This window comes from Typha angustifolia, chromosome 15, assembly GCF_048772165.1.
Source record: "Typha angustifolia cultivar Huaian chromosome 15, ASM4877216v1, whole genome shotgun sequence".
Taxonomy (NCBI): domain Eukaryota; kingdom Viridiplantae; phylum Streptophyta; class Magnoliopsida; order Poales; family Typhaceae; genus Typha; species Typha angustifolia.
In genome coordinates, this window is record NC_133253.1 from 4,105,170 (window position 1) to 4,129,944 (window position 24,775).

At 37.0% G+C, this 24,775-nt stretch overlaps 4 protein-coding genes and 1 long non-coding RNA gene across 9 annotated transcripts; 2 read left to right on the forward strand and 3 right to left on the reverse strand.

The window, feature by feature from the left end:
* Nucleotides 1-161: 161 nt before the first annotated feature.
* On the forward strand, nucleotides 162-6,405 carry LOC140778925 (uncharacterized). The gene is made up of 5 exons (XR_012107263.1): nucleotides 162-406; nucleotides 1,484-1,640; nucleotides 1,748-1,934; nucleotides 3,521-3,579; nucleotides 6,011-6,405. It is a non-coding gene; the product is annotated as an uncharacterized lncRNA (long non-coding RNA).
* Nucleotides 1,951-5,047, reverse strand: LOC140778924 (probable auxin efflux carrier component 8). The gene is made up of 6 exons (XM_073123830.1): nucleotides 4,123-5,047; nucleotides 2,879-3,056; nucleotides 2,708-2,793; nucleotides 2,464-2,621; nucleotides 2,202-2,278; nucleotides 1,951-2,104 (listed from the first exon to the last, which is right to left on the reverse strand). The coding sequence occupies exons 1-6, from the start codon at nucleotides 4,628-4,630 to the stop codon at nucleotides 2,035-2,037; spliced, it is 1,077 nt and encodes a 358-aa protein (XP_072979931.1). The 5' UTR covers nucleotides 4,631-5,047; the 3' UTR covers nucleotides 1,951-2,034.
* Nucleotides 6,406-7,004: 599 nt separating the features above from the next.
* On the reverse strand, nucleotides 7,005-11,997 carry LOC140777313 (hypersensitive-induced response protein 1). Of its 5 annotated transcripts, none has more exons than XM_073121346.1 (6): nucleotides 11,874-11,997; nucleotides 9,615-9,810; nucleotides 9,009-9,129; nucleotides 8,341-8,432; nucleotides 8,170-8,266; nucleotides 7,005-7,618 (listed from the first exon to the last, which is right to left on the reverse strand). In XM_073121346.1, the coding sequence occupies exons 2-6, from the start codon at nucleotides 9,801-9,803 to the stop codon at nucleotides 7,263-7,265; spliced, it is 855 nt and encodes a 284-aa protein (XP_072977447.1). In that variant the 5' UTR covers nucleotides 9,804-9,810; nucleotides 11,874-11,997; the 3' UTR covers nucleotides 7,005-7,262. The 5 variants fall into 5 exon arrangements, with proteins under 5 accessions (XP_072977447.1, XP_072977446.1, XP_072977444.1 ...); XM_073121345.1 differs by having other exon boundaries at nucleotides 11,861-11,989; XM_073121343.1 differs by having other exon boundaries at nucleotides 11,755-11,898.
* Nucleotides 11,998-12,256: 259 nt separating this feature from the next.
* Nucleotides 12,257-16,746, forward strand: LOC140777312 (splicing factor YJU2). Its single transcript, XM_073121341.1, has 8 exons — nucleotides 12,257-12,598; nucleotides 12,711-12,860; nucleotides 12,944-13,078; nucleotides 13,169-13,234; nucleotides 13,766-13,831; nucleotides 13,937-14,047; nucleotides 15,450-15,540; nucleotides 16,368-16,746. The coding sequence occupies exons 1-8, from the start codon at nucleotides 12,401-12,403 to the stop codon at nucleotides 16,574-16,576; spliced, it is 1,026 nt and encodes a 341-aa protein (XP_072977442.1). The 5' UTR covers nucleotides 12,257-12,400; the 3' UTR covers nucleotides 16,577-16,746.
* Nucleotides 16,747-17,068: 322 nt separating this feature from the next.
* Nucleotides 17,069-24,775, reverse strand: LOC140778635 (ABC transporter A family member 7-like). Its single transcript, XM_073123441.1, has 18 exons — nucleotides 24,551-24,775; nucleotides 23,924-24,284; nucleotides 23,743-23,825; nucleotides 23,491-23,635; nucleotides 23,224-23,343; nucleotides 23,014-23,138; nucleotides 22,511-22,669; nucleotides 22,083-22,245; nucleotides 21,878-22,003; nucleotides 21,701-21,784; nucleotides 21,192-21,559; nucleotides 20,087-20,287; nucleotides 19,458-19,567; nucleotides 18,753-18,837; nucleotides 18,254-18,382; nucleotides 18,064-18,169; nucleotides 17,694-17,782; nucleotides 17,069-17,522 (listed from the first exon to the last, which is right to left on the reverse strand). Exons 1-18 carry the CDS (start codon nucleotides 24,626-24,628, stop codon nucleotides 17,223-17,225), a joined length of 2,832 nt encoding a protein of 943 aa, XP_072979542.1. The 5' UTR covers nucleotides 24,629-24,775; the 3' UTR covers nucleotides 17,069-17,222.

Sequence of the window (24,775 nt, forward strand, 5' to 3'; positions counted from 1 at the left end):
TTGTATTAAATACTAATATACAACTTTAGTCACTGATATGACAAATTAATCATGGAAGAAAATTAGTACGAGTGCATAAATTATCTCAATTTTGACGTTGTTTTCCTTAAAAAAATAAAATGAATTAGTAACCCGGGTTCTAATTGGTACAATAAAAGGCCCAAAGAAGCGATCTTGGTGATCCGCATTGTAATTTAGCCGGGCCTTCGGCCTAGTTTGGACCACCAAAAAGGTGGGGAAAGAAGGATTTATTACACGCGGTCCGCAGAGCGTTCTTGCGTGGACGACTCCGATTTAAATTGGCGCTTTCGATTTGCCCGCCACCTGTTTGCTGGAATGCCACTGTTAGAGTTCATGATTTGAAATGCATACTGCAAGATGATTGGGATGAGCTCTTAACCCTGGGGTAAGGAATGGCGCTTTAGTTACTTTTGCTACCAGTTTTTTAGTTATTCTGGTGATTACTTTGCTGGAAAGTTGTAAGATCGAAGCTTGGTCAAGAAATTTAATGAATACAATTGTTTTTTATATATTTGTTGGGAGTACATTTATCTCATATTAATTACGACGACCAATGTGACTTCTGTTACTTGCCACACGAGTCACGACACTAGAAACTCAAGTCTCTTTATGTATCAAACTAAGAAATATGTGTTGCCTCCTATGCTTTTAAAATAAACTTGTACATGATCATCATTGTTTTTACAACTTCTTGTGAGAACATTCTGTAGATTATATGTAAAAAAAATTATATGTGAAGGGACTGAAAAGAAATTACTTAAAAGCTTATATGTAGACAATGTATTTAACATGTTCATAAGAGAGAAAAAATGCTAAAACTGATAGAAATGGAGAATATAATGCATTTACGAAAAAGGATAGAGTAGATTCAATATTTGTTTGTAGGTAGAGGGATACAAGATGTTTTTCATCTTTAGAGGTGTGAACACGGTGGTAGTCATTAATTTTAATGATTTGTATAATCTGTCAGCATAAATTGGTGATTTCTAACTTTCGTTCTCAGTATTATTTGTGCAAATTGTAAATCTGACGTGAATACTTTTGACCTTATAACTTTTCTTCTCAGAAAAATTTGCACAAATTGTGAGTCTGACTTTATTACTTTTGACTTCATAACATCATGTATATTCTCTATTCATAGATGTTGAACTTTTCACGTACTATTTGTGAAACAAGGATACCCAGAGCCCAAAACTTTTGATCAGAACTCATTTTGTAAGATAGAATTATGCAATTCTGTTGGTATGATTGATACAAAATATTGTACTTCACTGTTACTTGTGAAATTCAATATCTGGCTGTAATCATCTTATTTGGTAGTTGGCCTAATAGGCCAACTGTGGCATATGTTTTGGTCTAATTCCTGGTCACTGATGTTAAACAGCTCTCTTTTCCAATGCATATGCAAACACTTCCTCTTTAATATTTACACATGAAATGGGCTACTTCCTCCATACTCCAGGAATGCTCTAGGTGGATTTCTCTTCTCCCCAACCTTAGGGTCTCTTATGCGAGCAGGTGTAATAACACCTCTACACATAGCCTGGCCAGTCTTGCTGCTAGAGATTGTATTTCTAAAGTATGGACTGGATCCACCTTTCCTTTTGAGGCATGACCTTGTAAGATAACAAGTAGTTTAATTATTTCAATACATTATACTGAAGTTGGTTTAAGAGAAAGTATCTTTGAGAAACTTCTAAACACAACCCATGTTTCTATTATACAGATTCTCCTTAGTCCAATTCAGTCCTTTCATTTTCACTAGAGGAGACAGGTGCATCAACACCCTTCTTTGTGAAGCAACACTTTTGGATCCTTTTATCTTGGCACAATCTTGTAAAATGTCTATCCTTGGTGCAATCTTGTAAAATGTATCCTCGTATCTTTCTGCCACTGTCCTTTCTGATGCAGAGGTAAGGTTGTTCAGAAATTGTTGCTTCAGTCCTTTTTTTGTGTTCCTCTGTTGCATGCTTTTTGTAAGAATGTTTAACAACATATTATCATTTTAGGCAATTAATTAGGATCAAGCAGGAAGTAGTATGCCAGTGCTACAGGAACTGCTACGATCATGCCAAGGATTACCCTAGCAAAAAGACACAAGTATTCAGTGCCATCTTAGAGGTGGCTTTAAGAATAATGATACCATAACTGCACGAGAAGTAAATAGGAAAATTAATTACCCAGTGCTTAGAATATCTGGTTGTACACCGTACTCTTTTGCAAACACAAATGTCACTATTCCTTGCGGAAGAGCTGCCTGCATAAATTCACAATATCAATTATCCAACAACTAACCACATGATATAATATGTATATAGGTAGAATTATATGTAAGTACAATACCATGGCCGTGCACACGAGTATTTCGCATGTTTATAGCATACAGATAAACCAGCCTAATGCTCTATGGTGTACTGAACATGTACTATGTAAAGAATATACCTGAACTATAGCCACTTTTAATAATATGCCCCTCATTCCACAAGCATAGGAAGAGATTGCCATCAGGGCTGGTCCTATGATGAACCTTAGTGCCATTGCAAAGACCATCATCCGAGCTCCACATGCGATGATGTTAGATTGTGATGCCGTGAAAAGACCTGTAATATTATCATTAGAATATTATTTAAGGACAGAAAATTTTCTTTCTATGCAGTAACTTATTTGTACAACTGTCAGACTGTACCTAGGCTGAACATTGCCATGCCAAGCCCCCCATCTGAGAGTATTGTTATGGAATTATGAATTACTAGTGGTAGCTTTAGTTCCCATCTGCAGAGTATGATATCCAGTCACATGATATGAATGCCTTGTAGCTAGAAGAAAATCTGATTTATGCTTACACTTTATTTCTTACCTAAAGCTGATCAATGCCCAAGTAAGACCGGCTAAACTTGCGTAAGTGTTGGGATTAGCCACAAGCTTCTTCCCTATCATCAACAAAAAGAATAGGATACTAGAACATCTCATGGACAGGGATTTGATTTCCTCTTCTTGCTGTCCTGCTTGTATTGGTACAGAAATGTCTGATTCGCCTTAAACATCAAAAGAATAACCAAATACTCACCCTTTATGAACTTAACATCCAAAATATGTTGAAAGAAGCAAAACATGTTTGAGGAAAAGAACAGGCATTGTATAGCAAGTTCATATATGCATTGGAATGAAGAAAATTATGCATCTGAGGTTTGATCACTTACTAGATAGAATTTAGAATGTAGAATAATCTAGTCAACATAGAATATGAGTAATTTAGTCATTCTTATTTACTACATGTACTTTGATGATATCATCTAACACTAGTCAAAGATTTCAAGTACTAGAAAGCATCAGTTTGGAGACAAATGTCTCACTTTTTTAGACAAACACAGGAACATTCTATTACCTTAACTTTTTATTTGGTTCCTTATTACAATGTTTTACTGCTTGAAGTGTCGGAGTATTTTCTTGAAAATCAGTAGTAGTCTGCACTGAAAAATGTATTTGATATCTTGTGTAGGGCTTGAAGAAACTCCTTTATAGTGAGGCATTGTTTGAGGAGCCTAGATTCATACAAAGGTTGGATAATCCTATTCATATTCTTGTATTAAAGAAATTTATAGCTAAAAATCAATAGAGGTGGCAAAGCATAGTACTCCTGGTTAAAAGTTTATTTAAGGACCAGATATTTAATTTCATAGTCTTCTGACAGGAGGACATCTCTGTACACTTGAGTATTTTAATTTGCATGTGAAGATGTCTTATACTATTTCCATGGGATAGTGGAATAATGAAACCTCTGTATACTCTCTGAAATAAGGTTTCCAAAAGTCATAAGATGTTAAGATCATATTAGTGTATACTCTCAGTGCAAACCATAAGACACTTCTAGGGAACCTAGAATGGAGGTGTGAAGTTAACAAGGATTTCAGTTATTTAGATAATGACTTGTAAGTGACATTTCATGCATTTGAATCTGGTAGAAACAGATGTGCTACTGAAGTTCTGGGGAGGCTATTGTTACCTTGTTTTAAGTTGGCTGAAGAATTTATGCAAGTGTGATCAAGAAGAAATTATGAGATTAATCTGCTGAATATAGCAAACTTTAGGTTAGGCTCTTACCTGTATTTTCAGTTTGAGTTGTAGCAGCAATTCCCTTAGCAGCTCGGAACTCGAAGAGACATAGCAGAAGGTTATACCAGAGTAGACTCTGTAAGACAACTATCTGACTCAGGAGTTTGAAAGCTTCATCTCCATACATCCCTTTCAATAATGGAATACCAACAATCAAGGTGTTGGGCAGTGTGGATAGAGAAAACCCAGTAATTGTCCAGTCAAAAGCATTTCTATAGCATGCTTTACTGACAACTGCAAATACTAAAACTGCAAGCAATTTTTGCACCATGTCTGAAAATAGAAGTTTAACGTTCATTTGGTAAGGATTGTTGGTGGAGATGACTTGGAAGGAGAGAAGAGGGATTGAAAATTTTGCCACAAACTTATTGATTCCTGAGCATTGTTCAGGGGTAAAGAGATTCCACCATTTGATGGACAGGTAAGCCAGGATCATAGTTACATAGAGTGGCACTGTTGCCTCAAAGACATGGTAGACATTTGTGGCAGAAAACATGTTGTATGATCTGAAAGAACATGAAAATCTTAGATCTGTTGGACACACATCCTATCATGGACTCACTGTTGGCCTCTTATAGAAAGCCTTTTTCAGTGCCAAACCAACCTTCCTTGAACAAGTTAGCTTTAGCTTGGGCTCGAGAATTGTCTGAAATGCCCACGGGGAGTAAATCTGACTGTAGCATCAGAAGTATGTAACACTGGAATGAATCTGGTCTGTATTAGAATTTAAACTATTGTTGAACTTTCTTGATTTAAAACTATTACCTTTGCATAATCTACTAATATTTTTAAGTCTAATAACTCGACTTCTTCTTTTTGATCCTTATCTAATACTATTAAACTTGTAGAGAGATCGGTTGCTTCTAAAGAACCTGGTCTTTTAATTTTTCATGTTCATCTTCGCATACAAACATCTGGCATCCTAAAATACAAAGTTGTATCTGTAAAAGTGCATCATATCCAAACATTCCGCCTTTTCCTTTCCTACTATTTCCGTGGACCTGTATTATTCTGCTTGTGTGCTTATACATAGGTATCTACCTACATATTTAATGTGCTGCTGATAATTTAATGGTTTTGAATACTTTATACAGAGATTGAATGAAAGTAGGAAATGACTGGGAATATTATTACATAAGTAGGCTTGTTTCTGTCGTATAGTTATTTTGGCATTTTTGGGCAAAGGAACTGCCTTAGCTGGCTCTATCATAAAAGGGTGTTTGGTCAGAATTTGATGTCTCTAACCAAGGTATCCTTCAGGAGATTGAAAACTACAGTGGTAGGGTCCATGAACTATTGTAGATGGTAAATTCATAAACTATAGGTAGTTGATAACATTCACCAACTTATTAAGCATGAGTTTAACTGCATAATGCACATGCTGTAACAGTTTAAGGTCCTCTCTTCTTTGAATAAGAAAAGTTACTTAGTGGTTCTCTGACATATCCTTCCACATTTTTCTTGTAGCCTTGGTAGTTTGTCTTGCATCCCTATCTTAAAAGATTATGTACTTTTATTTGCAAAATCAAAATTTTCATCAGCTTGTGGTAGTTAGTCATATGATTGTCAGGATTTGTTAGTTATAACAATTTCCTTTGAAACAAGAGTAGATGCTACCTAAAAGGTTCCCCTATGCATCAGAATGTCAATTAATCTGTTACAACTATGGTGTTGTCTGCTTGAAGCATAATTATCAGTAGATAATTGATTTTCCGTGCTTTCTACCTTGTTAGTGTGGATTCCTTTTTGCTGACTTGTTTTGACTATATAAACAGAAGCAATATTTTTTATTTGTTCTTTGCTGTTTAAACTCAGTTTCTTGTCACATCCATTACTTTTATTCTCTTAACATTAATATTTTCCTCCTATTTGTTAGGCTTTGCACATATATAAAAGAGAAGGCAAGAATAAAGGAGTGAATTGTGGAGGAAGCAAGGGAGGGTGTCTATCCACTGTGTGCAGACTGTTTCTTCATTAGGGGCAAAAGCATGGAATAAGTGCTGGGTGAAACTTGCTTTGATAACTGGAATTCTTCCTATAAATGACATCCATCTTCTTTAGTAAAGCCTCCCATTTACTCCTCTCTTTATGCAACTTCCTGTAAAAAGCCGGAGTGCAAGTTATCCATGGACTGTTCTGATACTGTGCACTGCTCTAATCTTTATTCCCCTTAACTCTTCCTCTGGCATTGATGTTGATGGAACTAGTTCTTTTTCGAATTATTTGATGTGATTTAAGGATTTTATCCCTTATCAAATAAGTTGTCCATTTGATAGAAAGAGCTTGAGCTGGAATTATGGCTGTTCCCTCAGTTTAAATACACAACTGCAAAGGATGCTTTAGCTTTTCAGTTGGAATGCCAATCTAAGGAAATCAGGCATCCATGATGCTGCTGTTCTTTTTTCCCTCAACTCTGCCAACTTTGTAGTCAATGAATTCAGGGGTGCAAATGGGCGATATCTGGGCTCACGGTGTGATTGAGCAAGGCCCAACCACACCATGCACAAGAAGTAAATGGGATCATAGATGGTGGTAGAACCTGCAGTACTTCAAAAGAGCTCCCCATATACAATTTAATTAACATCAAGCTGAGTAAAAGTAAGAACAATTGCTCGCAACAATCAAATTTTTGTCGGATTTTTTCTTCTAATCAGTTTAGAACCTTCAACAGCAGGCAGTTAGCTCTTTTTCACCATTGTATCTTTCCAATTCCTGGGATATTTTGGCATCGAATAACAACCCATAGTCCTTTGAGATAGAAATAACTGAACTTGAGGGGCAATAATGGCAAGCCAAAAGAAATTAATAAAGCACTATGTGGACATCTCGTGTACTATCGGATTTCATTCTTCCACACATCAAGGTTCCAATTTGTACCAATAAATTAACATATATTTAACATGAAATATCTAGGTACATATTATCCACAACATTAATCACACTTCAAAGCATCAACAGTATAAAACACCCATAATTTACACGAATTTAACATGAAATATGCAGGTACACAATACCCGCAACATGAATCACACTTTAAAGCATCAGTAGTATAGAAAAGAAAAAACAATCCCACTATTTTGGTCAACTGCTCTGCCACCAAAGAACTATCCTCCTCTCACCAAACTCATTTATATAGTGTTAGCCTGGAGGAGACCATCCCTTATTTGTGCAGCAACGTCCCTGACAGCCCCAGGGCCGTGGGGAATGAACACAGCAGATGACTTTGAGGCGGCCCCAATCTCTTTCATGGTGTCAAAATATTGGGTCACAAGAACCATATCCATGACATCTTTAGCTGAGGTCCCAGGGACGTTCTCTGAGAAGGCAAGGACACTGTCCCGCAGTCCGTCTACTATGGCTTGGCGCTGTCGTGCAATACCCAGCCCCGCCAAGTACTTTGATTCTGCATCTCCTTCGGCCCTCTTAATCTGCAATATCTTTTCAGCTTCAGCTTTCTCATTTGCTGCCAACCTCATCCTAGCAGCTGCGCAGACATTTAGTAATATTGTTAAAACTAATTACATGCCATACAACAATATATTATTTGTATCTTACACAGAAAAAAGAATATTTATGTAAAAAGAGTGTAAAGCAACTATCTCAACCAAAATCAGTAATTTGATTCACTCAACCAGCTTAGTTGATCTCTACATAACGACAAATTAATGCTTGTGGATCCTTATAACCTAAAAAGCTGATCAAGAACATGCAGAGTCATAGGATATATTGAAGACATGATATTTTGTAAGCAAGAACTTTTCCCACTATACATCAGTCAATCCACTTATGGATGTGCTCTTTTGAAATTTGAAGGCATTAACAGGAGATGTCTATACAAGCTCCTCTAGATTAGTAAAATCTCAGATACTTTGCAGAGAGTTATGAGAATTATGTGGAAAAATTTATGAGTACTATGTGGAATGAAAGATAATCTTTGGAAAATCATATGTACAGATATATGCATATAAAATAGAGGGGGAAACTAAAACTTGGATGAATGTACTCCAAAGCAGTGAAATGTAGTGATGTACTTGCCTGCATTAATCTCATTCATTGCTCTCTTAACATGCTCATCAGGCTCAATATCAGTGATTAATGTTTGAACAATCTCATAACCATACATTGACATTGCCTATATCACAGAGAAATTAGGTCAGTCAAATAGTTGTAAGTTCATACTTAACAACAAACGAACAGATTGACAACCTTTTCGAGTTCATCTTCCACAGATTTTGCAATATCATTCTTCTGCTCGAATGCATCATCTATGTTCAGCTTGGGAACGCTGGCCCTGATGACTGAACAGTAGCAACAAAATTCTGTTAAATCAAGCTTCACAAACCACATACTCTTACCCCTAAAAGAGTCCTCTATATAGTGTATAACAAGGCCATTAAGTAATATATCATTACCAATCTCGTTTCCATATCTGAGTGCCCATTTCATGGGAATTCTTTTTTCGTCCATTATATCACTTAATAGCAGCACTTAGCTCGAAATTATATGTGATTACAAGGGTGATAATTGATGCATCTTGATTCTTGAGTATTAATAGTATTAATCTTCATGCATTTATAGTAGAAGTGAATAAACTTGGAAACGTTATGGCAAGAATAAAATCAATCAAATGCATCATTGCTTTCATTCACACTCACAAGAGACACATGTCAATACATAGAGAAAAAAGGACATCAAGTACTCCACAGATTTTCATCAAAATAAAAGGTACTCTAGGGATATGCAGTTGGTGTTTTATACCATGGCGAGATGCACAAGTAAGTTATTGAATATTCAGGTCAAGTACTATAAGCCTAAGAATTGAGTTGGAGAAAACTTAACAGGTTTTGTTGGACTTTATCCAAGTGCAAACCTACCATCAAAAACATATGATTGAATTTGCTCCCTTGTGTTGCTAAGCTTATAAAAGGCATCAGATGCCTTATCAGCAAGAGCTCGATACTGAACAGATGCAACAACAGTGACAAACACGTTATCCTGCAGTGCAAAAAACTTTATAAGGTCCATAGCTTCAGCAAACTACATTACCCATGCTGCATCTTGACATTAATAAGTCATAAGAAGTAAAAAGTGCGACCTAAATCAGCAGCTTAACAAATGATGTATTGAGTTGATTATTACCCAATAAAGTTCATTCTCTAAAACAAAATCTAAGTAATATCTTTAGCCTGTATTTTATATCTCCCACTTCAAAAAGCTGCCCTTCAAGGAAGAAAGTCTATCAGATAGCTTTTTTTTTTAATGTCAGTTTTCTTGGATCATATGAAAGGTAAATAAATAAAACAGAGATACAGTGAGCATTTTAGAAAGAAGACCTCTATGGTAATTGGACAAACGAGAAGCACTAGTATGCTGAACAAGATGTCAAAGCATTGTTGCCATAAACCTGCCTAAAAATCTCTCTCCACAATTTAACATAATATAGAACCCTAAACAGAGATGAATATGTGAAGGAGGCCAACCTTTGTCTTAGTCTCACAATGGACATCAAGTTGCTGAACACGCAATGAAAGATAACCAGCAATCTGTTTCCCTAGGCACCATGGCAAAAAGTGGCATCCAGGCTCAAGTATCTCATCAAACTTCCCAAAAGTTTCTCTGATGGCAACGGTTGACTGGTCCACTTGAATGCAACCAAGTGCCTGACCCATGTCTTATCTAAAAAGAAAAAAGAAACTAATAAATATTCCACTTTCTGTCAGCTATTATCAGAAAGATTCAGAACCAGCATGTTTAGCAACTGTCTACCTATCTTCTCTATTAAGGTTACTTCATAGAAAAACTGGTGGCAGAGTCAAAATCCAACAGCAGTATTAGAAAAAAAAAGGAGAATAATAACGCAGAATTCAAATGGTGATATTCCAAGTAAAATAAAATTATCGCCCTACTATAGGATAACTTAAATGTACAAATCACAAAAAACAACCATGTCATTGTCATATATAATATATGGAAGAATAATTGCAACTGTCATATAGAGCATCTCCCAAGGTCTTATATATGAACTAGAAGTCTCACATAAACAATTAATAACCCAAGAAAAGAAGATGCAAAATAAGACAGCAGAAGGGAAAAAAAAGAACCAAAAGACTAGTTACAAAAAAGATTCAACAACTCACCAACTGAGCAAAATAAATCCAATACCACATCATACGAAGCTAGACCTTCACCATAATTAAATCGATCTAAGTAACAAACGGATGTAGTTAAAAGGTAAATCACATAAACTTTTGTGACTTTGTCAGGCAATAGCTCATCAGATCAGCAGAAAAGTGATAATCCATCATTTATTATTAGAAATTTGAAATCACAACAAGTACTTTGCAAAAAATTAAAGTTCACCATATGGAAATTTGCGGATCTCTCTAAAAAGAATATGCAATGACTTTATTAGCACCATCTTTTCTATTAAGAAACCCTAACTCTTTGAGATAGCGCAGAGAATTTTTAAAATCACAGACAAATGATCCATCATCCATGTGAGAAATGACACAGAGAAATGAACATAGATATGGAAAGTATGGTGTATGAATATTACCTCAGAAATAAATCCAAGGATGATATCCTAGAGAAGGATATTGGAAACTACAAAGAGTGTTATGAATGTCTCAGACTCTCAGCCTACAGGCATTTATATCCTAAGAAGAAAATGAAAAGGTCCAAATGCCAAGTCCAGACAGGAAGGCCACTTCACGCCAATATTTTTGAATCAATGTATGGCCCAGATATCTTGAATAAACAAATAATCAGCAAGATGCAATCTATAATATATACTAGTGGGTGAACCACATCAAGAGAGCTGTCAATATTTTAATTTTAGTCTCCAGAACCTAGCCAGAAGAGCAGACAACTGACATTTGGGGATCCACCATCAATAGTAGTAAAGAATTACAGTTGTTCCAGCCATATCTTTCTAGAATATCAATCTTCTCATTTTGAACACCACAAATGAATTTACAGGCTGGAGTGACAGAATCTCAACCTTTCCTGTTCAGCATAAATAGTGGATGAGGAGCAACAATGACCTTTCCTGTTTAGCATAAATAGTGGACGAGGAGCAACAATGACCTTTCCTGTTTAGCATAAATAGTGGACGAGGAGCAAGCCCTTAATTAAAGGTGGGAATTAATAAGAAACTATATCAAATAGTTATGCGCATCCCTAACAAAAGTTTTATCTGCTTTGAGGCTTTTACGTGGTGAAGCAATCGTGATGAAGCTTCCAACAAACCGAAGAATTTTCATCACAAACTGATCAACAACCTGTCAATGTCACCCAACATTATCACGACTCTGTCTCTTTTCTCCTAATAACAAAAAGAAAAGAAGAAGAAGAAGAAGAAGAAGAAGAAGAAGAATTTATCCGAGATGAAGCTTTCAAGTGGTTCGGTATTAACGAAAAAACAGAAAATTCCTCTCCCTAACAAAAATATCTCATAGACTGGTCCAAAATTAATTCCAAGGAGCTATCGATCACAAGACTCCCCAACCCCCCGAATCAAAGAGCAAAGCGCGTCAAATCTTAACACAAAACAGCGACTCGAAGCAAAACTAAAAAGAAAAGCAATCTAAATTCGAACAAGTAGGGAAGTCTTTCTCTCACCTTACAATGACAAAAGACGATCCGAAGGATCACGCAGAACAAGCAAAAAGCTAGGGTTTTTATAGCCGGACAAGAGATTAGAGAGAAAACGGAACGGTGTAATTACATCGGAAGTTTACCCGGAAGTCGTCGGCGACTGCGGCAAGAGAGGACGAACCGTAAACGGTACTCGGCAACTATAATAAGATAACCGCGTCGCGTGGCCAGGATCTTATCCAATTCCTCGATCCGCCCCGAAACAACCGCGGGGCCCACGACTCAACTTGCCTTGTGGCAATAGTGATAGCTGATTATGAAGTCTGAGCCCGGCCCAATACAATGGGGCCTCTTCCTTCGGATTTCTAACTAATCGGACCCAGAACCGGATCCGGCTCGAGAAGTGAAGCGGATCCGATCCCCGTTACTCCTACTAGTTGTAGGACTCGGGTCCGATCCGGAACCGGATCCGGCTCGAGAGGTGATGCGGATCCGATCCCTGTCAATTCCACCGTGGCCCTATTTCCAGTTTCTCGATCTTGCCCTCGTAATCTCGCGTTGCTGCGACTTGTGTAGCGGCGAGGTTCTTCTCCACGGCGGCGGGGATTAGGGTTCCGGCGGTTGATCCGGCAGTTGATTTGGCGGCGGAGGAGAGCAGAAAGAGAGCAAGATGGGAGAGCGGAAAGTCCTCAACAAGTACTACCCGCCGGACTTCGATCCGGCGAAGATTCCGAGGCGGCGGCAGCCTAAGAACCAGCAGATGAAGGTGAGGATGATGCTTCCCATGAGCATCCGTTGCAACACCTGCGGCACCTACATCTACAAGGGCACGAAGTTCAATTCCCGCAAGGAAGACGCCGTAGGCGAGGTATGATGATTTTTTTCCATCTTTTTATGGATATTCTCATATGTAGTGATCGATAATATATTAATGCTTTCTTGTATAAAAAGGTAACCTTGGTATGATCTGTGTTCTCCAGGCGTACTTGGGGATCCAAAAGATCCGGTTTTACATTAAGTGCACCAGGTGTTCGGCGGAAATCACCTTTAAAACGGATCCCCAGAACTCAGACTACACGGTGGAATCGGGAGCTGCCCGGAATTTTGAGCCTTGGCGCGACGAAGAGGATGTGAGTGATTTGGACTAGGGTAGTTATTAGACTGGATTAGTTGTGTTCTTGTGCTAATGCTCTTGGGGCTTCTTTTTTATTAGGCAAAAGACAAGGAGAAGAGGAAAAGGGATGCCGAAGAGATGGGGGATGCAATGAAGTCGTTGGAGAATAGAGCGCTTGATTCGAAGCAAGACATGGATATACTTGCTGCGCTGGAAGAAATGAGATCTATGAAGGTAATATTTTTTTTTTCATTTTCTTTTCCTGCTGCCTTTATTCACTACTCAATTTTTTATTCTGATTGATCTTTCCTTTCTATTTTGCAGTCAAGGCATGCCACTGTCAGTTTTGAGGACATGTTGGAGACCTTGAAACGTTCAGCTCATGAGACGGTAATACTTTGCTAGTCTTATTTGTTTATATATATTTTCCTTTTTCATTTTAGTGAAATTTTATCTTATGATGACTGTAAGAGCAGATTTGAGATCATAGTTGGTTTTTGGGTTGTAGGGCGTTCTACCTCTTTAGGTATGAGCATTTTTTCGTTCTGTGATTTTTGTCTTGCAATTATGGCTTATAAGTACGGAATAAAGTAGAAGATTGAAAAAGAAGGTTTGTGAAGAAACTTGGAAATCTTAGGTGAGGTTTAGAGTTTTTACTCAAATATAAGCCTCAGTCTTGCACCATGGCATTAGGTCAGAACCAAGTTACCATTTATATCTTCTAGGTGAAGTAGCCATCCAGTGTAGGTATGCATTGTTGAACACTTATCGTAGATTTTGGTTAAGTATGAAAATATGGTCGTCTTCTCTTGCGATTGGTTGCTGCCTGCTTGGTGTTTCAGTTTGGTGAGCTTATAGATTATATGTGTATCTTGTACATTTTGGTATGGGGTTTTCTAATAAACTACCTATGGTTGACAGGTGCATAATGATACGGACGAGCTGGATGAAGCAGATGAAGCGCTAATTAAATCAATCACTTTTCAAGTTAGCATCTTATCCTTCATTGTTGTTTCTTTGTTTCACTTTTAAGGTTATTGTTAATTGTTGTGGTGATTGATACATTTGCTAATAAGCTAGTATCTTGTCCAGGGTTCAAAGGATTATGTTCGGCGGTTGAGTGATGATGAGGATGATGATATTGATGAAGAGCCGGGTCCATCATCATTCAATTCAAATGAACCATTAGAAGTCAATGTGAAGGTATTTACCTCTAAATATATTTCTTGATTGCAATAGTCATTCATCTCACTTTAGTATAATATTTAAAAAGTTACCTTGGGTTCTATTTTTTTCTCCTATTGAGTCATTTAGTTGGCTAAAAATGGAAATTTTTAACTAAAAGAGAGTAACCAAGAGCGTCATGAATGGAATATGATGTTTCACGTCATCTTTTCAAGGAGGATAATGTAAACACTGCCTAGGATAGAATAATTTGGAAGTAAATTATTGTCCTACGCAACAATCAACAACCACAATCACAAAGCATCTAGTTTCTGCTATCTGGTCAATTATTTTTCTGTAATAATAAGATATTTAAAGCCTTGTTAGGTGATGTAGAAGGGTGAAGATCCCTAGCATGTTTATTTGTCTTGATTCTTTTTTATGGATTTGTCCGTTCAGAACTTCGTAGTGGATTGGTTGGAAAGTTTTCTAAGTACGAGGAAAGTTGTGTATCATGACGTTTTTTGGGAAAATCTAAAATGACTTATTTTTAAATCCTACCATCATCCTTGTAATCAAGCCACTGTCATCTGGTTTTCAAAGATCCTTGGTTGCATCTCTTGTAATTTAGTTATCTGCAGTGACTTTATATGTTGTACTTTCAAGCCTTGAAATCAGCTGTTTATACTGTTTGATTGATTGGTGTTGATAAGGACATTATCATTATTAGTTTCTTAGAAGGTGATATGCCATAATCATTACTAGTAGCATGTCTCCGCCTATGTCAGTCTGAAATGCTCCAGCTATGATGCTAGGAGCCCCTTATGTCATAAGTAATTGTTTAGTTTGGAGCAGGACATTTCGGAGATGTGAAAGTCAAAAGTAACCCAAGTATGAGGAACCATCAATGATAATGTTCCTTCATTATGTTCACTTGGGATGATGCACTGAAGTTAAAAGAATTGACTGCAGTTAATTTCTTTTTTTCCATATTGACTAATCTGCAATTATCCTCTTTTGTATATTCAACCTCCAAAGAAAGATCTTGCTGAAAAGGAAGAGCCTAAAGTACACCTTTGGAATCTTTTCTTTTTAATTTTCTCCTCTGTTTCTTGAACTGAATCATTTATGCATAGAAATCTATAAATTTTTTGTTTTATTTTGTTTTATTGTTTTTCTGTATCCAGATCTAGATACATTATTGGAACATGAATCCATGTTGGGATCAATACTGGATACCTTAAGCATATTTTTATCCACCAAAATTTGACAAGGTAGCATGTTAGTTCAATATACACAAGCAATTTACACCCTTAGGATTGAGAATGCTTAAAATTTTTAACAAATATTTCTTTACTAGCTGTCTTATTTGCTACACCGTTTAGTCTTATAGCTTCTGCTTTCTGTTGCTTGAAGCTCATAAAGTTATCGTCTTCTGCAGAAAATCAGTCCTGCAGAACTTCCAAGTAAGGTTCAAAATCCAACAGATGTATTAACAAAAGCAAGTACTTCTGCCAGCTCGAAGAGTGGAGGTATGTCTCATGCTAAAGATTACATTCAGATTTCCTTTGCATTGAACTAATTTTGCTATTATAGTGAAGAAATTCTTTGCTGCTTTGCTGCATTGTAAATTCTTTTCATCATTACACACACACATAGCCACCACATTCAGCAGTCTTGCTCATGACCTCTTCCATTATAATTTTTTAGACCAGATATACTGTTTTCCATCTGGAATGAGGGCAACGGTGTTCATGATTTTCTTTACCGGTGGTTTATAAGTTTCAATTTTCTCTAGATAAGTAGAAGCTCTGACGGATGGCTGTGTAAAACAGAGTTTAGACAAATAGATGGTAGATTCACAGAATGTTCTCATGTCAAATGCAAGCGTAATTAATGGTGCAAAAATGAATAAATCTGTTATGTTAATCATTCTATTTACTATTCAATGCTTGAAACCTATGCTACGTCTAATGTAAAGAATTTTACAAGCTTCCTGCAGTCATACTGGGAGAGTTCATATTAAATCAGTACATATTAGTATTCAGGTTTTTTAAAAATGGATAATCTGCCTTGACTTAGCGCTGCATCCTGGCTAATCTAAAGAAATATGAAGTTGATCCTCAACTCTTCAAGCTTTTAAGTAGGTCTAACTGGTAACCTTGGAGACAGCACAGCATACAATATGGTTCCATCTTAAAGTACCAGCTGGTTTCTTATTGAGGAAGTAATCTAGCCATGCATCTTTTGTTCTTTAGCAACTGCCTGCGGTATTGAAGATTTCATATATTGCAGAAATGATTAGCTCTTCATTTTACTTCAAATATTTCTTACTTACCATCAAATATATGTTGTACAGGAACTAGAAGTGGCTCATCATTTATCATGCCAAAATTCGTGTTGAAACCAAGGCCTGCTACAGATGTTCCTCCTAAAAGGCCTCGGATAGGACCTGCAGAAATTGATGGCTCAGAAGGCAGAGAAGGTGACAAGCAGGTGGAAGCCAGCAAGATGGAAACTGGTCTTCAGTCTCTTTGCCAAAATTACAATAGTGATGAGAGTGAGTGATTCTGCAAATGCTGTGTAGCATATATTAACTGTAGGTATTTGTTCTATTTCTTAGCTCTGATTAACCATTGCACTGAAAATGAAGCATGATTTGATATGCTCTGTTGTAAAGACTGCAGTGGCAGGCCATTCTGGCAAGAAGTAAAAGATGCAACACAAGTTGTTTATGATTTTTGAGTATCATATGAAGATGCATCAGTAGGGTTTTCTTGGATTCAAATAGGTTCAAGGTTTCTTCACGTCTTATGTTTGCCATTTTATTTCACAGAAAAGTCTATTATCCGGATAATTTAACGCGTTGCAGCATCCAGATAAGGCTTAACCTGAAGTAATGCATCTAATTCTCATCAACATGACTTGAATTTTCGTACTGTACCCTGTGACGTTTGTTTAGCATGTCCTTTTAGAATCAAGAACAAAAAAAATGTAAACTGTTAACCATCTTTACCTGGACATTGTAGACTGGATCCCTGGAAATGAGATAACGCACAATTCCATAATTACAAAATTTGCATAAGATTGTAATAAATCGTTTTATAACAGCAGAAAGGAAGGATTGAATTTAGAAACAGTAGCACAATCCATGTTCGTATGAAGATTAACTGAACTATCATCTACAAGAATATCAAACAAGACATCATGACGATCACGAGAGTGCATTAAACGACTGTGCTCCTTTGGCCACCTTAATGAAGACATCTTCCAAGGTGGTATCAGCCAAACCCCAAGCATATATGGTGAACTTGCTCTTTGCAATCTCAACTGCGTGGAAAACATCAGCTATCCTAACATCTTTCTTTGGCAACTCAAACTTTTGGGTTCCTGATATGTGATATATCTTGTTTGCACTTGGGGAGAGTCGATGAACTAAGCGTTCAACTTCCTGTTCTTCGTCTGAAGATGTTGTCATGGTGAATACATAAGACCCACCGTATCGAGCCTTCAACTGCTTAATTGCAGACCATAAAAACATTAACATTTCTCATCATGCATCAGTTCAACACTTAATTCTACACTAACTTCACTGGATTACAATGAAAAGATTGCAGTTTTTGAGAATAATCACAGTATTGAAGCTAAGGAACACCAAGAGTCACTTTTCAGAGTGCTAGTTTACCTCTTTGGGGTTTCCTAAGCACTGGAAATCTCCATCCACAAAGACACCAAGACGGTCACATAGAACCTCTGCCTCCTCCATTGAATGTGCTGAAACAATCAAGATAGCTTTGTCAATCAAGTGATATCATGCAAAAGTTTACATACTGTTTTTTGGTTGTATAATCTCACAGTTCACTAAGGCTCAAAGTATGAATTCAGCAGAAAATTATGCATGGGTTAGGTACAAAAGGTTGGAAAAGAAATGCATGCAATACAGCAAGTCGTGCCTTGTTCATTTAAGTACTGCAAGTCATTATGCAGTAGTAAGCTCAGAAGAGGGAAAGTAACAAATTGCATAGAGATTATTTTGCTCAGAGAAGAATATGTACTTGTAAGGATAATCGCGCGATTTCTTTTGGCACGTTTGACAACATTCCACAAGTTGTTTCTTGATGCCGGGTCTAGTCCAGTACTTGGCTCATCCATGTAGACAACCTACAGATGCAGAACGCAGTGAAATTTCTTGAACTAATAACAGTCAACTAAGTGGCTTAAAAGGAATAACAGCTTGATATATACTTTAGGATCACCGATCAGTGAAATCGCCACGCTAAGCCTTCTTTTCATGCCCCCACTGTATTTCCTGACTTGCTTATCACCAACGCCACCATAAAACAGATTTACACTCTTCAAAGATTCTTCAACCGCCTGGAAGTACAACAGATTAAATCTCATCCAGATAAAGATGGCAGATGCTTGGTACTGCTACTAGTCAGGTTATATTTGAGGAAAAGATCCTTATACTCTATGAAGCACATATTGTAACCATCTAAACATCAGATCATATGTGGATCCTCTAAATTCTATGAATCAATTGGAGTAAAACAAACAGAAAGAAAAAGGTTGTGTTTCTAGCCTTGATCAAGTAAGTTCTTAAGAATTTCTACTTAACTGAGGGAGGCCTATTTTGTTAATTGGTCAAAATTCATTACTTTTGATCAAGAATTTTGAAAACATAAAATTAATCAAAAATTCAAATCAGATGCAAAGAAGATGTCTAATTGACAGATAACAATACCTGCAACAATGCAGCACCCTTAAGATCCTTCAGGCGGCCATAAAACAATAGATGTTCTCTTCCTGTTAATGTTTCCCAAAGTAGGCTGCATTTTTTTTGACAAATGATTAATGTGAGATCACAGATTAAACATAGTCACAGCTCATATTTTCAGGTACCTTTTATATAAGTATTATTTCAGAGATATGTACCATTTGCATTCCTGTCTGGTTGCATCATTAAGGCCTCCTTATCGATGAATAAAGGATCCATTATATCAAAATAGCAATCAAATATGTCTTTCTCCACTTTCTCTAGCATGACGATAAATGTGGTTCAAACACATCCTTTTAGGGGTTTTATTATCTAAACCCCTACCTAGATAAGAGATGAGATCGGATAGCTACCTATGATTTTAAGGTAAAAAGACAACTTCCCCTTTAATACTCTCTCTCAGGGTAGCCCTTGTACCAATTTATCATACCCTCTCAATCACAAATAAGCTTCTGTTTCTCAAGATAGAAGTGCACGAGAAGGATTGCACACACGCACGTGTGCGCACGCGCATACACACACACACACACACAAGTAATGTCCCCTTTCCTCCACTACTCATGGATTCCTTATCGAACTAGAAACTGGCTAAAAACAAATGAGAATAACAGTTTTGGTTTTTCCTCTTTTAATGAAAAAGAAAAAAAGAAGATAAAGAGTTCAGGGTCTTACTCATGCTGAGGGCATACACCCATGTTTGCGTATATGTCATTCATACTCGTTGTTATGTCCAGTCCTTGAACATATGCTGTGCCAGATGTCGGTGTAATAAGCCCAATCATCTGTCAAACAGATGGAAAATTTATTTCCAGCACTTTCATATGCATATAGAACAGCAATGTTCAGCAACAAAAGATTCAATGGTACGGGCTTCAATTATAAGAATAAAGATTTGAAAAGGTAGTGGCATTTACAGAGTAAAATAACAGCATCTCCAGAGAAATCCTCCTAAAATGACAAAGTACCTTATGCAAGAGTGTTAGACTTAGGAGTGCAAGGGATAAAACACATGTAATTTTTACATTTAATTTAGCTAGAACTGTGATGGCTCTGTCCTAGATACTCTCTCTTGCTCTGTTAATAAAAAAATTCAGATAAATGTCCAAACAAAATGTATCCCAACTTTGAGGGAGTATCAACTTTGAGGGAGTATCTTAATAACAATGAAGAAAAGACAAAATGATACATAGATATATTCAAAGTAACCTATAGCACATTAAACTTATTAAGTGTTAATATATTCAAGCTTATCCAGTATAATGTACAAGGATGCTCGATGGAAGCAATATCAAGACACTAACCATATTTATGAAAGAAGTTTTGCCAGCACCATTGGGACCAAGCATTCCAAAACATTGCCCTTGAGGCAAAGCAAGAGATAATCCTCGAACAGCAAGCTTGTTCCGATTTCCATCCTTTCCTGGGTAAACCTTTTTGAGGTTATCGCAGATGATGGCATGATTGTTATCAGGTTCTAACAGTAGCTGCTCAACTATCTCTCGCTGTAATAAATTATGAAGTAAAACAAGAAACAGTTTAGTTACGTACTCTGAAATAGTACAGTAATGAAAGTGCATACAAATTGTGAATATTATGAAGAAGCAATAAGGTTTGCAACGTAACTATGACCAACTTTAGTGATATAACAGTCTAACTGACATGAATAAGTTAATTTTTTCGAGATTTACTAGAACTTACCTGGCACCTAGAATGTATGCCAGGAAGTTCTGGAACACCTTCCATGAGAAAGTTTTTATGATGGTTATTATGTCTTAGTTTCTTCGAGGTACTTTTGATGGCCCACCACCAGACGAAAGTAGAGAAGGCAATTGAGTAGTAGTATAGATTCAGAGATCCCGTGCACTTAGAGCAAGTATAAAATTTTATGAAGAAAAGGTCCATCAGGACAGAACAATCAGTAATCCATCCAGTCTTTGATATAAGCTGCTGATCTTTTTTTCTTGGAAAAAGAACACTATCTTAGTATTTGTTTAATTATTTTTTTGTGCTTCCCTTTCAATCCCTTCATGCATACAGAATCCAAAAATTGAACAAGCAGCATTTTACAATTATGAATGTTTTTTTTTTAAGGTCATCTAACAATCTTACTGAACGAAACTAATCTGAAAGAAAAAGCAAACACATAGAGAAAAATCATAGGGAAGTCTTATGTTTCAAGGAGAGCCCATGTAATAACTTCATTTCTGTAAACAAAAAACCGATAATGGAGAAAGTTTAAATGTCTGTACTGCACCCAGTCCAGTGTTGTCTGAATACATATATCAAGAGTGGCTGCGGAAATTTGAACTTAATGTTTAAGCGTAGTTGCTGATTATGAACTATAAGCAGATTGGCACCTTGCAAACCATTGAAATCAAGCACCATTAGCGGAGACATAAAACTTACTTCTTGTGAGACATCAGGTTTCTCCACATCAACAAAAACTTTGGATCCCTGGCGCTTCAGACTAGGTTTCCGGAAAGATACTGAACGCTTCTTCTGGAAATATCTTAAAAAGAATAGAGGGTCTTTCCTGACTCCACCTCCTAATAAAGAGGCCTGATCCAAATAGTAAGCAACTGGAAGCAATACTAGCCACTCAACAACCATGATTATTAGTACATCTTTCATCCCATCGGCATGCTCATTTAGGTCTCCCCATCGCATACCAGAAGTCCCCATATAATTTCCTATGAAAGCATACTGCGCAAACTCATATAGTCCTCGATAAAGAGAAAATCCAGGAACAATCTGCATGACTATAATCCAACCTCCTGAAAAAACAGAAGTTCCCTTTTTCATTCAAATGATTTGAAGAAAGACACCAAATTGGTATTTAATAAAGTAAATTGAAGATAAATATGGAAATCAAAGAATGTATCCAATACAGAATTCAATTCCTAATGCTATCTTACTTGGAAAAGTACTATCTTCAACAAAAAAGCGCAAAAGAAATGACCCCAAGAGTCCGGAGGCAAATACATATATGTACCCAAGCACTGCACAAGTAAGATGTAGCATCATCACAATGTCATTCGTGTGAAGAAAGCTTAAATTTTTTGTAGGCAATTGAGGAACTAACGGAATCTCACCTGTAGCAGTCTTTACAGAAGTAAAGAAAGCCGCAACAAGAAAGGCTAGCGAAATCTGCAAGTTAATGTAAATGAAATAGAACACGAACTGTATACTGTAGTCATTTAATTTGAAGAATTTTAGACCTGCACATATTGAAGTCCAGTTAAAGTGAGGTTTAAATTAAGATGAATTTAACTCAACAAAGATCACAATCGGCCTTACCTATAAGAGAGCCAAAAATCACAAAACAAATCATATAGACTGCTGACAGAGAAAAGAAGTATGCATAAGATATCATCCAGTATGGCCCCTCCTTTAGTCCGTGCATTTTCATCATAATTTTTAGTTTTTGCTGCTTCTCGTAGACTAGATATGTCAGTATAACCTATGTAAGAAGAAGGTTGTTAAGATTAGCCGACGAGAAATAACGAGTTGTTAATTAGAATTTCTATCAAAATACTTTACAGCATTTTTCCTACACGAACCATAAGAATACTATACTAATGATGAGTTCATAGGTTATGACTATTACATGCAAATGTATGCTGAGTCGACAGACAGGTGTGTTCAACTTTTTTGTACAATATTGTCGACCAATAAGAGGTGCACTTTTGATAATGCATTAAGAGATCACCTGCTATCATACTCACCGGAAAAAGCAGCTCAATGATCCATGTGTAGAATAATGCACCAAGAAGTGAAGAAAAATCCAGCTTAAGCTGTGTTCCAGGTTTAGGCATCTCTTTTACATACCCAAATTGCATTTCTGTGCCAGCGCCTCTAAGAAATTTGACATATGCATTGGAGATCTGTAAAATTTTTGAACAAAAATAAGATCCTCAGTTTCTTTAATCTATTGCATGAAGATGTGGAAGTATGAACAAAATTGGGGATGATCAGGCCAACAATTAGCAGTCTGTTAGAGCCTAAAAAAGTTTCTTTTTGTGGTCTTAAAGGAGGTACGAACACCATCTTGCTCAATCTTAAAAGGAATATATTTAACCAATCATGGAATGGAAAATTTAATTCATCTAATGAAAGTTTTGGTGCTAATGTTTAAATTCCCTTACGAAATCATAACATTGGTTAACGAGAATTGAGAATAGATGAGATGTTTCTATTGCTAAAGTACTGGGAAATCGAGCACACATACCACATTCAAAGAGCGAGGAAGTCGTGCCAATCCCATGGGAACATATCCAGTGTTATTTTTATAGGTTGAGTTGTACCAAATATTTACATTGAAACCATTCTCACTTGTATCCAAGAAGTCATAAGCTGCAGAGGTGAATGAAACTTTAGCATAGCAAGACATGTAGATAAACAGTAAAGGATAACAAGAGGTAAGTTTAGACAACCTAACCTGTCATGAATTCATTTATCTTCCTTTCTGTATTAGATTGTCTGTAACCCTTAAATAAGTCATCATTTACCACTGACGAACTATCACGCCATAAAGGTGAACCTTGAACGCATTCTATATCTGTTCCATTTCCAAAACAACAACTACTCTGAATATGAACTCTCAGTAACAAACTCATTCATGAAGACCCAGATCAGAACAACAACTCTAAAACGAAAACTGCTCAAAGAGTAGAGAGATCCTATCTGAACACAACAAGTATTTTACCTAGCTGAAGTGATATGGTACCGGTATCAATGGAAGCTGAACGCGTGAAGTTCTGCGGACACTGAGGCTGGATCAAGTATAGAGGTTCGTCAGAGATAAAAGCAGGTTCTATGAACAGTGAACCACTGGTGGGTGTGTCAGTACCCTGGAAGAATTTAACAACCAACAAATTTAATCACCATCTTAGTGAATGAAAAGAAGATAAAGGAAATAAGTAAAAGAAAGAGAAAATGAAGCAATTTGCAAACTCACAGGAACAATTTTAGCTAGGGCTTCAAGATAATCTGAGAAATTTAAAGAGGAAACCGTGGTTGCAAAGAAGCTGCCCGCAAGGCCTATCAACAGAAGAAGCATTGAATAAGGTGCTTTAAAAGCAGAATAATTAAGAATATCATTAAAAAAGAAACATCTTTGTTAGAAGGCCTTAACATACTTTCGGCAAGAGATCGATTTTGACCAGTGATGAGCACCGTCGCAGGGCAAGATTTTGAATCTTTGCACGCCGCATCTGGCAGTCCCGTCGTAGCACGGTACTCAGGACGAGGAACTTGCATCAAAGCTGGCCATTTGGGAGGGCTAGGAATTGGGCAGGTGCCTACCTGATCCAATGTTGAGTATTCGATCCCACACACCGTCTCGCACTTTCCGTCTCCATTGGTATCGACGCAGGCGCAACCACACCTGTTCTTGGGCTTGTCGAGCTCACTGTTGATCAAATTTTGGATGATGACAAGCAAAACACAGAGAAGGACAGGGAAGGCAATTATCCCAATATTTGTCTTCAAATTCCTCTTCTGTAAATTTGGCAGCGAAGCTAATTAGGTGATCAACAATATACCGACAGAAAGAAATCAAAAGACACCAAAGTCTGAAAATCTCAAATTCGAGAGTTGGGCATTGGAAAATATCGAGTTTTGGTATGCAAAGTAATCGAACACCCAACTCTTACAAAATCTCAAAATTGAAGACTTGGGTATCGGACAAGATGGAGTTTTTGGTATGCATGCTTTGCAAAGCAAGTAAAGTAACTGTACAGGTTCTAGAGAGAGAAAAGAAGGACCTGGAACGTTAGATTCTTCCTTAGGAGAGCATTGGCCTGGGTGGAGAAACTGGCCCGCCCTCGAGAAGAAGGATCCATCGGAGGGTGGGTCAGAACTCAGAAGCTCTTGCAACCTCCTATATAGATAGCTCTCTCTTTCTCTCCTTTGCTTCCCGGGAGAGGAAGCTTCGGTTATTTAGTTTGGTTCCCTTCTCTCTCTAGAGACTCAAGAGAGTTTTTATCTCG

Coding starts and splice junctions, on each gene's coding strand:
- LOC140778924 (XM_073123830.1), bottom strand. CDS start 4,630: ATGTTTTCTGCCACAAATGTCTACCATGTCTTTGAGGCAACAGTGCCA. Junction 2,279..2,463: donor TAAAAGTGGCTATAGTTCAG/GTATATTCTTTA, acceptor GAATTTATGCAG/GCAGCTCTTCCGCAAGGAAT. Junction 2,105..2,201: donor CCAGATATTCTAAGCACTGG/GTAATTAATTTT, acceptor TCTTTTTGCTAG/GGTAATCCTTGGCATGATCG.
- LOC140777313 (XM_073121346.1), bottom strand. CDS start 9,803: ATGGGTCAGGCACTTGGTTGCATTCAAGTGGACCAGTCAACCGTTGCC. Junction 8,433..9,008: donor TCAATCATATGTTTTTGATG/GTAGGTTTGCAC, acceptor GCTACTGTTCAG/TCATCAGGGCCAGCGTTCCC. Junction 8,267..8,340: donor TGGAAGATGAACTCGAAAAG/GTTGTCAATCTG, acceptor TCTGTGATATAG/GCAATGTCAATGTATGGTTA.
- LOC140777312 (XM_073121341.1), top strand. CDS start 12,401: ATGGGAGAGCGGAAAGTCCTCAACAAGTACTACCCGCCGGACTTCGAT. Junction 12,599..12,710: donor AGGAAGACGCCGTAGGCGAG/GTATGATGATTT, acceptor TGTGTTCTCCAG/GCGTACTTGGGGATCCAAAA. Junction 13,235..13,765: donor AACGTTCAGCTCATGAGACG/GTAATACTTTGC, acceptor TATGGTTGACAG/GTGCATAATGATACGGACGA.
- LOC140778635 (XM_073123441.1), bottom strand. CDS start 24,628: ATGGATCCTTCTTCTCGAGGGCGGGCCAGTTTCTCCACCCAGGCCAAT. Junction 23,344..23,490: donor TACCATATCACTTCAGCTAG/GTAAAATACTTG, acceptor GAAATGGAACAG/ATATAGAATGCGTTCAAGGT. Junction 20,288..21,191: donor AACCTGATGTCTCACAAGAA/GTAAGTTTTATG, acceptor AATTTATTACAG/CGAGAGATAGTTGAGCAGCT.